The following is a 15,333-nucleotide window of genomic DNA, read 5'->3' as shown; positions in this document are numbered from 1 at the left end:
ACCAGCACTGACTGAGGGAGAGTGCGTACCTTGGGTGTGTTGGCCGACGTGAGGTCATCCTCCTCGGGCCAGGAGGACGACGGGAACATCTCCATGGGGAGCAGGGAGAAGTCCTGGCTGCCCCCCGAAGAAGAGGGGCTCAGGTGGAAGAAAGTGTTGGACACGGGGGGACCGCCCCCCACCGAGCCGCTGCCGCTGGGGGCGGTCGGACCGGACGACGAAGACGACGAGGGGGCCCCGTTGACTGGAGTGGGGACCCTGCTCAGCTCATCCGGGGACGGGGCCTCACTGTCCCTGGGGGGCACAAAGTACGGGGAGGACGGAAATGGCCAGTCAGCGGGCATCACACAACACCCTCAAAAGACCACACTTGCACCAAACACCCATTTCCATAACGCCCCTGACCAGGCAGTCTCTAATAAGATGACAAGTAGATCAATCCGCCTTGAAATCCAACAGAATATCCTACCCCTAAAAATGCCTAGCGGACAACCACGAATTTATCTCCTAGATAAATTCCTTTCACTGGGTACAAAAAACCAGAGCCTCACTGAGCAATAAACAATTATAGCCAATGGCACAACCACACAAACGCATTTTGCAACACTACAGAAAGCTTTTTCTCAAGACCACTTACAGTGTGAAACGACATTAGGCATGGTAAAAGAGCGCACCGTACTTGCACGTTTTCACTAACCTAGGTAAAAAAAAAACAAGCTAATCAATATCAAACGAGTATTGTTACCTGCTGGGGAGCAAGCGAAATACAAATCTGTCTCCTTCCCAACCTACTCCCGCTTTCTCCAGGCATGCTTCAAAACAAGAACAAAGAAAGCACTATAAGGTTCACAGAGGCTCACCGGATGATGGAGTGGGTGGCCATGAGGAACTCGGGTTCACTCGTGACCTGGTTGTAGTTGAAGCGCTTGCTTTTTGTCTGCACCAGCAGAGACTTGTCGGGCGTCACCTGGAGCCGGTAGATGGCGCTCGTGTGCTGGCCCTGCTGAAGGGCTGCACCGATAAAGGGAGAACCTCACAATTTATTCATATATCTGCAACATACTACAGGCTCTACCTTGGCAAGTCAACAAACGGCCTGCTCTAAAGCATCGCTGCTAGTAAGGGATGACAGTACAGTTAAACCTGGTTGTAGCAAACCTCCATGTAGCGAATCTCTCAACATTACAAAGTTTCTCAATTTCCCGACCCCACCCCCGTCAAAGTGTGTGTATTTGCAGACTCTGTGGAACGAAAATGCTGTGGCAGCCAACTTGATATAACGAACTCACCATGTCGACTATTATTAACTAGTTCTTCGCTACTTGAAATTTGGCAGAATCATGCAAAAGTTTCACGATGATATAAATCACACAACTGCTATGTGAGGAATATCTAAGGTCTCAACGCACGAACACAGTTGACACAATGCGTCGTGCTCCAGAAGATCGGCGCAACTCCGAGACAAATGTAGCAGTCTCCACAGATTTTGCTTTTGTAGCATCACACCAGATGGCACTACAACAGCTCGTGATAAAAAGACAGGATGTAGCGATGAAGCTACGGAACGAGCAGCGTGCACCCATCGCCTCTGCTCAGTTGCTCGCGTTATCAATGCGACCACAAAATTTCTGTCCACGTTTACGGCTTTGAGCAAAGGAGGTTTACTGTGAACATTTCTTAGGCTATTTAATTAAATTTTCTTTCCGGCTTCTATTCTGTACAGTCTTCCCGAGTTTTCAAAAGAAAACTAGTACAGTAGCCAGCCGAGCGATATTTCGGACTCCAATAATTTGGACTAGCTCGATATTTTGGACTTCGCTGAGGAACTGTCGCGCACCTCATAGGAACGTGTACGTTTTCACGGCCGATATTTCGGACTTTGCGGAGTCTCAAAGTTCAAATTTTCGGACTAAAATACACACCAACAACATTATGATGACCATTTTTCAACCAAAAGTTTGTTACTTCAGCCTAATATAGACGCGAGCGGGCATCGCTGTCACTACCAACCCGTCTGCCGCCACCGTGAAAGGTGCCATCTTGGATTTAAACGGAATCGGCTCGGCGGGTGCAATCAGACTGGCTAGGATAGGCTTGGCTAATTGTTCTCCATCATTGCCATTCGAGATAATGAGATGCTCTCCATTGCCATCGAGATGGCCTACAAAGGGCGATCGCATTGAAAACGGTGCAACGGGACAGCTGCAGCGTCAGTTGCGGATTGGACGACGCACCCCGCGGTGCAGGGCAGCAAACGCAGTAGACGGGAGAGACTGCACTCGGAGGCGCTCGCTTCCGCTCGCGTCTTCCCATAGGTTACCCATAGGTTACCTCTCGGTCTTTGCGAATGTCATTGCCCCATGCAAACTGACTGCTCTTGCTTCTTGCTTAAGTGCATTCATTCGCGGCATGACCGCGGCCGCGTCGCACTATCTGGTGTCACGATGTGATAAGGTGCGGACATGAAGAAAGCATGGCTATGACTCATATAGAGTCTAATATCGCTTGTAAGTGGAACATCAGGAGCAGCGATTTTCCCAATTTTGAAAGCCGGTTATTTGCAGAAAAGTATTTTTTGAAGTTCACGAATTTTTCGGACAGTTCGATTATTCGGACCGTTTTTCGGGTCCCGCCGAGTCAGAAAAATTGGTCGGCGACTGTAGTAACGAAAACCTGCATGGAACAAAAAATAAATGCAGACTTTTCTTGATTTTGTTACCCACGTTTAACTGTAGCTGGCTCCACTCATTTACAGTACGGGGAGATAAAGAATATTGAGGATTTTCGTTCTTGTAAGGTACGCTGCTATAGTCTGATACAGCTCAAGAACGAAGCAGCATTTCCCAATGGCACAGATCAACTATCATGACGCCATGAGTAATGCCGTTAATCCATGGTCAATCCCCTTTCACCTGCCAGCCCCTACAATGCCACCCTAGTAGGTCCAAAGGGATTAACTGGTCTAGACCACTGGGGAAGGGAATGATGAAAGAGGGAACATCACAACTGAACAAACACCATCTTGTGTTCACCAATCTTCTTGAACAGCAAAAACAGCACTCAAATGCAACACAGTATAGATGAGGACAGTGAGAACCTTACAGAAACGCTCTTCCACGCCATGCATTGTTCGTCCGTCGTTCTTAAAGGGACACTGAGGAGAGCTCTATTCATATTTTTTTGTAGCAAAATCCGATAGTTCGGCATTTCATGGCTTTGTTGCCACTTGGCCGACAGCGAAAGATGCATTTATTTCCAAGAAATTTGGATTCGAAGTTGAAAAAGTTTTTCCCGCCGCTCTGATTCAAACTTGGGATTCTCCTATGACGACACAGGACTAAGTGACGTGAAACATGACGTGCACATGACGTAATGCAGACTCCGTGATTTCTGGCGGCCAGCAGTGCGGCCCAGCAGCAGCCGAAAAGAAAGCTACCGCCGGCCGCACGTTGAAGGCATCTAAGGGCTACTGCGGCCGTCACTTTGTTTACGTTTGCACCGGCGTTTTGCCAGCGTTACAATGGATCCAGTACTCGAAGTCGTCAACGAAGTTCTCGCAAATAGACACCTTTAGCATACCGTGTACCTTGTTTACCGTTAGCAGAATACCGGGAGCCCGCATCCCGCTGTGAGCAGGCGCTGATTGGTCCCAGCGCTGCAGGAGCGCGCGTAGCTGTCGGGTACGTGGCGCCATCTGGCGACGTCAAGGAGATTTGCGCATGCATTTGCTGCCCCTCAGTGATTAGTGGCTTCTCGTGTCCTAGTGTTGCTAGAATTATTGGTTCTAGCAACACTGTTTTGTCCTATGACGTCATCACATTTGTACTTGCGAGTTTGGCCTGTGGCGGCAATACCTGTATTTTGGTTCTTGCTCTTTTCTACGTTACAAGACCTTTGTTGTCAGTATGAGTGGTGTTTTTGTAATCAGGAGCTGGTATTCTGTCGATGCAAGTCAACTTCAATTTCTCCTCAGTGTCCCTTTAAACTCGAGCTACACCACCACCAGGAGCAGACTCCACCGCAAAGCCTCAACCGAGCCCTAAACGATGGCAAGCTACCAAAGGTACTTTCCCAAAGTGCTGCCACCAGAAGAAGCGCTACTCGCACATAAACATGCAACCAGAGCCTGCAGGGCCCCCCTTCCTGAACTCCAGAGGTCCGATTCGATACAGCTCCCAGCCAGCGCGCCCTCGCATTGGGGGGGAAGGCAGAGAGCTCACCCTCTTTAAGGTGCTGATCCAACTTGTGGAGGTCCCTGGACTCACAGAGCTCCTGGATCACACGTCCAACGAGGGACTTGTTGAGGTACTGGCTGTACGTCGAAGACACACCACTGCAACAGTCGTGGGTGTGAGGGAGCCACGACCACTTTCCCTTTCCACTTTTTCCCCCCTCCCCCGTCCACGTCGCGGGCTCAGTTCCCGTCCCTGGCAAGGTTTTTCATCGCTGGTTTCCTCCCACAAAATGGACCTCGGCAACATAGGCCAGTGGTCTACTCTTAATTCGAAGAATTTCAGGTTTTCCGCCACAGAAAATTGCGGATTTTAAACATAACCAGCGAATAGATACCAGCGAGGTGTTCTCATGAAGTGTAGTCACGAAGGGCAACGTATTGCCACGACAAGTCTAGATTTAGGCTGCGCTGCTCTTTATGCAGAAAAACATACTGCTTCGTATATATACAGACCTTACAGTGGCCCGAAAAAATGCAATGCTCGTCACTAACTGAGCCAGGAACAGTACAGAGCTCGCACATTAATCAGTGCACAACAATTAGTGCACCAGTGACAAAAATTAGCACTTGCAGAGTTCTGGAGTAACTTCTCTCCCTACCCACAAAGTAGCCCACTGGATAGTTAAGGCTAGTGTAAAGCTGACACGAAGACATTCAAGACAGCGAGCTGTAAAACTAGTGGATGAGTGTTCCAAATAAAAATTCTTTTCAGAGTCATTTCGCAGCCTCGCAGAACATCGTTAGAATCATGCCACCAGCTGCAACGCATACATCCACTCCCAATTAGAAGTAATGGGGCTTAATGTTGCCTAATAACCACAACTTCGCTAACTCCAGAGGGTGCCGGTGGTGAGATTTTTTTTATGGTTTGGTTTTGGTTTTGTGGGGTTTAACGTCCCAAAGCGACTGAGGCTATGAGAGAGGCCGTAGTGAAGGGCTCCGGAAATTTCGACCACCTGGGGTTCTTTAACGTGCACTGACATCGCACAGTACACGGGCCTCTAGAATTTCTCCTCCAAAGAAATTCTAGCCGCCACGGCCGGGATCGAACCCGCGTCTTTTGTATTGTAGGTAAGATGTATTGTATATGCTTGTTAGTTTTGTGCGAAATTGCATCCTGTCTGCCACTACTGCTCGATAGGACAGGAGCCCTTGTCAGGCTAATGCCTTTAGCTCCTGCTTCATTGCGCGTTTGTTATGTGCATAACAAAACCAATGAATAAACTCCAAACTTCAAAAAAAAAGAAAAATCTTTTTTTTTCTTTTTTCTTTCCCCCATTTCCTATTCAGCATTCAAGGAAATGATGTGGAGGGCTTCCTCCCATCCAATTTTGGTTCTTAAAAAAAACTTGCCTTCCGGCAATGGTGATTCAGCTCAAACAGACGCACATTTTGCTGAGCAAATTGCATCTGAAAATGGAACGTTTCTGCCCTGCCACTCGTGACGTTAAGACCGAGAAGGACTCTGTGATTACTGTCCTGGAGATGGATGGTGGTGTAACCAAGCCCCAGAGATTCGCGTGAAAAAAACTGTCTTGACATCAGCGTAGTTTCCTCAGAAAAAACAGCTGGCGTTGACTGTGCCTTTTTCTCGGTCTTTCGTCTTTTCTTGCTCGCGAAAGTTCCATTTTTCAGAAAAAGGAGACTTTCTGTCGTTAGAACGCAGCGATCTATCACCAGTAAAGCCAACTTCAATTTGTCCCGAGCATCCCTTCAACAACTTGCGGCTCGACGACTCTTATTTGCAAGAAACTGCACACTTCTATGTGGCAGGAATCCGAAACAGAGACCCCCGGAAGACGCAAAGGAGGAAAGAAGCCCAATGTACCCACCTGGTGTCTACAGCAAGGATTTTGCCGCTGAGGTCGAGGCGTGTCGTGAACTGCTCCACACCTACAGAGGCTGGAATCTTCTCGTTCGCGGGGATACGGCGGGCCACACAGACCAGGCAGTTTTGCACTTCTACTCAGGGGGAGGAGGATAGAGAGAGAGAGAAAAGAGAATATCTCCAGTTAGCCAACAAAAAAAGCTTCAAGCACAAAGCTCAAGCAGACCTGCTCAGACTGGACCCGTGCAATGCAATTCACCTTTGCGAATGAAAAAAGGCGCATTCGTTTCTATGGAATTAAATACCAAGCACACCACGTTTCTGGCAAGGCTGCCACAGACAAGAGACCTTCCAAGCTATCTTTTCATGTTCATAGCTACCATGATTGCAGAGCTTATAGGGCACTTCTCATTCTCAGTCATCCCAAACTGCACTAAGAGGCAAACAAAAATCGAAACGCAGGGTGACGGACCAAAATAATAGCGGCGTGGGTTTGTTTACATCCGACACTCTGCAGAGCTGTAATTTTGACTACAGAATAAGCCCTGGGTGACGAAAAGTTAAGTTTTATATTTATCACAAAACTACTTGGCATGTTTATTTCAAGTTTTTACATTTCTCTCTTTCCTTTTCTTTTCAACACGCACGTGCGAGTCTGCTCTTAAACCTCCTCCCAATGGCTATTCGTGATCCTTCATAGAGTCGATCTGCGCAGAGTTCAATGCTATTTCAAAAGTGACGTACAACACCAGCTGCCCCACTTTGAGTTCAATGAAAATTGACTCAACGGGCATTTAAACTGCCCGTACAAGTCTGACCTTCCGCACAAGAAGCCCTTGTATACTGCAGGCATGTACAACATTCAACAAAGTCAGCACTGCAGCTTCAAAATGCGGAACTACTCCAGCTCGGACAGTGAGCACTCTCTTCCCTCCCCATCCTCTTTCTATCTACTCTTTACTAAAAAGCTGCTTATGCGCCATAAAACCCCATATTACTAATTATTTTACTAACAAGCCCCGAGTGGTTACACAACGATCTCACGGGCCGGCAGCTTCCGCTGCGACAGAGTGAGACGCCCCCAACAGATCCACCGCGGCCCAGCAAAGGGAGACTAACCGGAGTCGGTGGCGGAGTCGTCGCCGCTGCCGGCCGAGCCTCCGTTGGGGTAGGGCAGAAAGATGGCTGAGATGTGCATGTTCTCGTAGAGGGGCGCGACGCGCTTCTCCTCGGGGGCATCGGGCGGGCGCAGCAGGAAGCGGCACTGAAACGAGCGGCTCTTGCCCCCGGCCTCGGTCCAGCCCAGGCCGTTGGCGCCCAGCGACATGGGCAGCAGGTTGCTGCTGAAGCGGCCATGGTCGCCGTGGTGCAGGATGTTGTAGATGCTGGTGCCGTCCAGCTCCCCCTGGCCGTACTGCAGGAAGGAGGAGACGTTCTCCGACACAAACTCAATGCGCCCCTCGGTGTTCACCACAAAGAGAAACCCGTCCAGCGCCTCCAGCAGCAGGGGGCCCAGCACGTCACTGCCCAGGATGGTGGGCTTGCTCGAGGACACCTCGCTCTGCTGCAGCTCGCCCCCGCCCCCGCTCGCCTCCTGCTGCTTGATCCGGCGGATTTGGTTGACCGTCTCCTGCAGTATGGCACACTTGTCTGGCTTGACGGACAGGGAATTCATGTCAGACAGGCTAGCAGAGATCAGTTCTGCTAGTTCCTCCAGGTAGACGTTCTCCTGCTCCCGCCGGTGCTTCTCATTAAGGCACTTCTTCCTGCAACAACAACCCAAGGGGGGGAGGGAGGGGGGGCGCTGCGGTCAGCCACAACACTGCCATTTCGCCAGGCACACGCACGCACACGTACGGGAGCAACGCAACCTGGTGGGACAGGAGCTGTCGTCACAGGGGCGGTCACAGTATCAGGGCCGGCCAAATGACCCGACAGTTGCACACTGATGGGCACATTTCCTCCTCAAATGAAATAAATCAGCCAGGCAGCTTGGATTAACATTTGTCTTCGTATTACAGTAAAGCCTCGTTAATTAGGACTTAAAATGACCAAGAAAACTGCCCAAACTACCTGGAGGTAGGAACTTACAAATGGCCAGAAACCGTTCACATCGTCTGTCAAAAGCCAGGGCAGTGATCGCCTCCTTCAAGGATGAAAACTGCATGGCAACGATGATTGCTCTGAACTGATACTGAACAACGTCTGAATACTGCATGCACTCTCAGAATTGTTAACACACAACTGCTCCAGAATGAAAAAGGCCTCCGCAGCGTCCTTCACAGTGCATTGCGGTAGCAAAGGAGCCGCCTCGCAAGCAGCATCATTGCATGTGAATAGGCGCCGTCGCACAAACTGCGAACAGCACGCAACGAACGCGCAGTTAGTGCACTTTCATCCAAATAAAAGAACAGAAGAACCATGCAGATGGAACAAAGGGAAATGCGTTGGTGCCAGAATGGCGATACACCTTCTGGTGAGAAATGAAAAGACTGCACCAATCAACATCCAAAACTGCACAAGACTCTACTTAGCTGGCTGGCCGGTACGCGGCAGAGCCTGGAGCGAAACTCAGAAAAGGGAACCTGAAACTATGTGTGGCCACACAATTTTTTGCCGACACGGCCGTCCAAATGTTGTCATGCCTAACCCAAGAGATGAGAGGGCGCCTCTCTGACGTGATATCTGACACGATGTGGGATATGTCATTCATGCAGCAACAACACAGCCTCTGCCAGCAGCACACCCCAAGTGAGTCCAGCAGCGTCCGAATGAATGAGCATACAACGCCGCAGACTTACATGGCCGTAGGCAGGGCCCACATTGGTTAAGGGCGGTCGAATTAACACTACTACTACTTAACACTACTTTTTTGTGTGTGTGTGAGTAAGCATAAGAAAACCTTGATGTGCCGGGCTCCATGCCAGTAGTGTTTTGGAAATAAGAAAGACTGCACTTGAAAAATGCGCAAAGGAATTAACCTGCTGTCAGGCAAACGTCAAAGTGCGAGGCGAGTATACGGTTCTTGGCTAAGTGCAGAAAAAAGTGCAGAAACATTTCTATAACTAGCCTTAACGATTTGTAGAAGGGGCAAGGAATGTTCTTTGTTTCTGATCAGGAACGTGAAAACAAAAAGAGAAGGTCAAGGCCATGTTAGCATGACCTGAAAAAGAAAAGCAGCAGAAACTAACAGCTGCTAAAGCTCGGAGAAAAACTGCACAGACAAGCTCAAGAACATGGAAAGACCCTCACGCAAAAGAGGGCAGCTCCCTACAGGCTCATTCCAAGTGCAACGAACGTCATGAGGGGCACCAATCCGCAGTTGACAACAGGTACCTATGCTGGCTAGAAGGCTGCACCCCAAATGTAATGTGCCAAGGTAGTTTATTGTCAACAGGCAACAGCAGCTGGGCCAATTTCAACCACAGTGGACCTTCCCAAGCAGCGTGATACTCACAACAGAAATTGGTAACAGCCTCTACACGACACTACGGTTGAAACCTAATTTCCTGGCACAACACTACTGCTAAAAGTTGCCTAGTTTGGCATGAATTCTGAAACTCATCTCAGTCCAACCCCCAAAGTATCACATATCTATTGCAGTACAACTAGAATATCTATTGCAGTACAACTACAATATCTATTGCAGTACAACTACAATATCTATTGCACTATGCAGTGATGGGAATGGCCAAAACCATTTTGTAGCAGGCCTTGTAGCAGGAAAATATTCGCTTTGTAGCAAGCGTCACTTGTTTTGTAGCAAGAGCCGGCATTTCCGAAAAAAAAAGCTTAGAAGACAAATTTATAGTTTATTTGTAACAGCATACATCAATGCAATGCAATACAGAAACACACAAAGTGTATATTGACTAGCACTGGTAATCATTACCATGGTAATTGTACCGCAAGACAAAGAAACATTGTCTTCACCAGCAACAAAGAACTGAGACCGAAGTACTCAAAATATTAAAATAAATTATGAGTGTAAACAGGAGCAGCCACTGAACTAAACCTGCTTTCGAGAAAAAAAGGAACTGACCATCTTGGATTGCAGTAAGCATGTATGACAACCCTTCGCACAAGAATCAAGAGAAATGAAAGGGAATTAGGCATGTGCTTTAAAAATACTGATATCAGATGGACAGGCCTATGTTCCTTTCTTTGAGCCCTTATTAAAGGCAGCCAGATGAGAGACACTATCATTCATTTTTTCCCTAGCTTGGCTCAATATTGCCTGGCCACTCGCAATGTCACTGAAGTTCTTCAGCTTCATGCCCCGCTCAATCAGCAATTCAGCATTTCTGAACATGTGCTGCGCTTCATCTACCTTCTGTTTCGCTTGTGCTTTAGACAAGCTGGCACTTGCTAGCACTGGATCCGCACCTGCACGTGGCCTTTTCGACTTCTCTTGTTCGCAGGCAATGCGCTCTGCATACCGTTTCGATGCGCCTCGAACGGCCCTAATGACATTTGGACAAATTGAAAGCTGGCATGGGTCACTGTTGTACCTTCTGGCAAATGACATAATCTGGCGAATACCATTCACGCTTGCCAGACAAAGGTTCGACCTCTCATTCAAAACCCTTGTATTCTGGCTGAAGCCTCGCTCAACATCAGCGTTCCCATGCGGAAGCGAAAGAAGGGCCTTGACAAGCTTAGTCAAAAGCGGATATTTTCTCTCACCTTGAGCGCCCTTGATGATAAATATATTATGCCAGTATTTGTCAAGTGGCCCATCAGTGCCCACATTCAGCGCTTCAGAGCTTAAGAGTGTCACCTCATCAAGGAGAGATGAAACTTGGCTAGGTTGTATCACTTGAGGCGCACATTTTGCAAGATATCTGAACGATTCTGCTGAAGACTCCTGGGAGTGGGTGTTTGGGTGCAAGCACCTGAGGTGCTGAAGTGTCAAATTCTGAAGAGGAAGCCTTGTCAGAAGGTACTTTGAGCACGCTATGTAAAATGACCTAGCTCCTAGTCGAAATTCAGCTTTCTCTGAAGCAGACCAAGATTTCATAGCTTCCTCAGTATCTGCCCCAACTACTATGCTTTCCTTCCAATTCTGCGAACTTTCGACATCAATGGAAGCGAGCTCATGTCCCTGTTTCAACATGAACACCTGAGGCCTCAGAAATCTGCCCAAAATTTTCTTCAACATCATCACCATTTCATCATAAAGAACATGCAGCAAAGGTTCACTCTTTTGAAACAGCGTCAGAAATCCCACAACTAGGTCACCTGCATTCTTCACAAACAGAGCCTTTGCGTAGAAACTTTTGTCATTCAGGTTTCTGTTTAGTCTCGCCCTCATGCTACCTGCAGCACGCACTGGTTTCTGGGAGTCTAGGATGCTCTTTAGGGCAGAAAACTGCTCGACTAGTCTTTCCACGGCTGGTACAAGAGACAACCAGCGACAGTTGACATGACGCAAAAACACAGTTTCAGGCAATCCAAGAGCCTCTTGTTTTTCTTGGAGCTGGGCACTTTGCACCGAAGATGTCTTGAAAAAGTAATACACGTCACTGACTACAGTTTCAACTTCACTACCAAATGAATCAAGAGCACATGAAAACGCGTTGTGCACCTTGTGCAGCGAGCACTCTCCGATTTCCATTAAGGGGCCGTTTTCCTGGGTCAATTTTTTCTTTAAACACTTCATTACATTTGGACCATCACTGAAAAATGAAAAAAACCCTGCTCGAGGAATATTTTCAGTGGCTTCATTTACACATTTCAAAAGGATATCAGCCGTTGCCCTCCCCAAACGAAACGACTGCAGGTGCTCGACCACTACTCCTTTTTCAGCACCAGAAAAGTAGCGCACGAGAACATCAAACTGCTGGCACCGCTGTTCTGGCAGTGGTGTTTCATCTACACTGATACTGTAAAACACACCAGGACGATTCAGTTCCTCATGCACAAGTCCCTTGAAATAAGGCCCAAGCCCATCTGACACAACGTAAGACACTTTTTTCCTACTACAGGAGAAGTCTTTAGCCACCTTTGAGTCGGGAAACATCAAGCGATGAAGGGGTGTAGCCGTATCCGCCCATGAGTATGGGAGACCTTTTATCGTCAATGCCAAAACAAAAAGTGCTTCGCTAGCTGTGACACGGTCTGCATGGGTCATCGTGCCTGTCGATGAAAAATCCAACGATGCTTGAACAGCAGCTGGCCTCTTCAGCCTCCCGTCAGGGCCCCGAAGCTTGCTGGTCAGCTCCAAGTGCTTTTTACTCTGTGAATGCCGTTTCACTGCTGTGACACCATGCTGTGAGCAGTTGATTGTCTGGTTACAAATAATGCAATAAGCATTTTCTTCCCTTTTTCCTGGTCTGCACCACACCTCGAAGCAATCTCCATTGCAGTCGACATCTTTCAATATGCCAGAGTTAAATTTGCTGTTGCGTCCTGCAAACGATAAATAATAATGTTAGTTTGATGAAATAAAAAGCTGTTATGCAAGCAATATGATCCTGTAAATTAGAGAATAATTGTAGAGTGCTTAAACACATTCTAAAAAAAAAATAAAGACCCAGGAAACACTACGGTTCTTTTCCCACAACAGTCATGGTTAACAATTATACACTTCATTCAAACGTGGCAGTACAAGTTATAGAAACACGTTCCTCGATACAGAACTGAATATTAAAAATTAACTTTAACAAAATTTCAATGGAGGCAAAATTCCAGAGGGCCGTGCGATGTCAGTGCACGTTAAAGATACCTAGGTGGTCGAAATTTCCAGAGCCCTTCACTGCAGCGTCCTTAGGTTGTAGCTGTTGCACTAATAGCTGCAAAAGTAGCTTTTTCAGGGCTTTCAGAGCACCTGAGCTGCACATACCGGCAATCTTTCCTGCACTAATTAGATGAATAAACGTTAATTTGGATAAACGTTAATTTGAACACGTAAAAACAAAAGAGCAGTTTGTTATAAATCCAGAATAAGCAAAGTGCCAAAAATTTGCAGCTCACTAATTGCAAAGTATTGAAGGCTTCTGTCTAGATGTTTGGCAGAGCAAGCTCCATTCTAAAAACCGGACACGTGTAATTATAAAAGCAGTACCACTTTCGCCGACAAAGAGCGCACCTGCTTTGAGCGCGCGATCGCGCTATCATGCAGTCCTCGACCGCCGAGGAAGGGTGGAGGCTTTCTCCCACGTATCCCTTACCCGCCCGTTAATTGCTGCCCTGAAAAACGACCTTGTTTCCCCTTACTTTTTGAAAGCTTCCGCCGTAAATTCGCGAAGCCTGCCAAGCTTCGACAATAGACAGGGCCGTCAGCGCAGCGCCAAAATCGTACGAACGTAGCGGGCGCGCCAGAAGACGCTTGTTGCTTCATCGTATAGCCGGAAGGCTGCAAAATACCGCGTTCCGTGGAACTTTCTTTCATTTTCGCCTCGGAAGTTTTTTTAATTACGGCAGCAACACGAGCACGAAGGCCAGAAGGCCCACCAACTCCGTGAGAAATGTACGGCGTCATATACGTCCGCGGTATACACTTTATTTCAGAAGCCGCTACATAAAACTCCTTAGCATGAGTTCAGTGCTCATATCCATATAACACTTTCAGCTCAAGCTGCAAAGGCACCGCTTTAAGGACGTCTTTCAATCAGCCAAGTGATGTCAGGAAAACGCATTCCGTAGGCTCCGCAGCCGGACAATCCGAAACTACCAAGCGACCTCGCATGCCGAGTGAATAAAGGAGCGCGTGAATGGCCCGGTCGCCGGCGAGTTTTATGCATTTCGTGCCGCAAGGTTGTTATGGGCAGCCCGGACGTCACTGTAGCTTTATTTCAACCACGGAATTCGTAGAACTGCGGATGGCAATATGAAATTACTGAGCGACGTTACACGGCTGCCCAGCACGCCACGTGCTCCAGGGCTTTCGAAGCTGATACTAGCGTAAGACGAACGCCACAAAACTACAAGTACTCTTTCATAAAAAGTAAACAAACCGGGAATTAACAGCACCCTCTCTTGCAGGCTCAAACTACCGCGGTTCTGCAACGTGCATCCACCGCCATTCGCTCAATTTGCTACTGTTAAGTCATGTTCAGTTTCTAAATTTGAACCCCGCCACACTGACTCATCAGCTCTTATGTCCAGAAAGACTCATTTGAATAAACTAAAAGGCGCAAAAAACGAGAAAAAGCTTACCTTTCAGTTTCGAGAGCGCCATCGTGACGCCGCCACGACGCCGCTGAAACCGCTGAAACCACGCAGTCGAGGCGAACGAGCGGCGGGAAAGTGCAAGAGCGCGCACCGACGCGCCAAGGCCTAGCCACGGCCCACTCCACCAACTACTCGCCTCCGGTGCCGGCCCACCGGAAACGCTCGGAGCTCGGACGCGGTGGAAAGCGTGACGCGTTCACGACACCCTCACTCAGTCACACTCTCCCATCAGAGACGAAGTAGACGGAGCACCATGCGGAGCACTCTAGACGAAGACTGAGAACTGGATCGTATTGGATTTTACCGGCTACTCTCAGACTTCAATGGCGGACAACAGTCGCAAGCATAGTTCCCTCACAGGGCAGTACCTGACGTTGGCGACGGCTCGTTTTGGCGCAGCTTTGGCGCAATTTTGCAAAAAGGCCCCTTTTTGGAGCAGCATGTAGCAGCTTTATCGAAATGGCGCAGATTGGCGCAATTGGCGCAGCATTCCCATCACTGACTATGTCTACAATAAGATAATGAATAGAGAAATGATCTCACACAAATAAAATAGATATGAAAGGGAGATGAGATAAGAGATGGTGCCCAGCCCAGCACCAAGCAATGCTACCCAGAGGAGCTTGCTGACACTCCAATCAACTTCAAAGCGCGCCTGCAACTACACTCCTCCCCACTTTCTTTTTATGATTGCATGCATTCTTCTTCCCCACATCACATGCTGCCAAGTCCACTGCCATACACCTCGCCACCTCTTTCTGCTTCAAGAATTTGACGGCTCCTGAGAGGCACATTTCCAGCTTTCCGTGAACATGGCACCCAAGTTTCACCGAAATCCCTGCCCTGAAGCTGCGGAATGCTGTCTCAAAGCATGTCATGCTAAGGAGCAGGCCACGAAAACAGCACTCGTTCCGCTGAAGCCGAGCACGGCAGAGGCGGACGCAGCTGAGAAGAGTGGAAGCGATGTTAGGGGATTAGTATGCGGCCCCCAGCGAACAAACAAAAGTGTCAGCCAGTGAGCGCACCTCTACCACCGGCATCTGAGGCAAAGAATCTAAACATTAGGACAACAGCTTGTGCCAGTCGCTGAGGCATC

The 15,333-nt window shown here is 48.3% G+C and overlaps 1 protein-coding gene and 1 long non-coding RNA gene across 37 annotated transcripts in view; both read right to left on the bottom strand.

The window, feature by feature from the left end:
• LOC149370499 (uncharacterized) overlaps positions 1-15,333 on the bottom strand; it is a 586,025-nt gene that overhangs the window by 60,972 nt on the left and 509,720 nt on the right. For all 36 annotated transcript variants that reach the window (XM_089561750.1, XM_089561766.1, XM_089561742.1 and 33 more), the window contains 5 exons: positions 7,182-7,828; positions 6,067-6,196; positions 4,221-4,333; positions 861-1,011; positions 30-294 (listed from right to left, as the gene is read on the bottom strand). In XM_089561750.1, the coding sequence (XP_089417876.1) occupies positions 30-294; positions 861-1,011; positions 4,221-4,333; positions 6,067-6,196; positions 7,182-7,828 (1,306 nt within the window). The remainder of the gene's footprint in view (positions 1-29; positions 295-860; positions 1,012-4,220; positions 4,334-6,066; positions 6,197-7,181; positions 7,829-15,333) is intronic.
• Positions 9,861-14,739, bottom strand: LOC149370501 (uncharacterized). Its single transcript, XR_016285812.1, has 2 exons — positions 14,223-14,739; positions 9,861-12,473 (listed from the first exon to the last, which is right to left on the bottom strand). It is a non-coding gene; the product is annotated as an uncharacterized LOC149370501 (long non-coding RNA).

The sequence above is a fragment of the Amblyomma mixtum genome, chromosome 1 (genome assembly GCF_055824585.1).
Source record: "Amblyomma mixtum isolate Tamu chromosome 1, ASM5582458v1, whole genome shotgun sequence".
Classification (NCBI taxonomy): domain Eukaryota; kingdom Metazoa; phylum Arthropoda; class Arachnida; order Ixodida; family Ixodidae; genus Amblyomma; species Amblyomma mixtum.
This window is presented reverse-complemented; position numbering and strand designations above follow the sequence as displayed.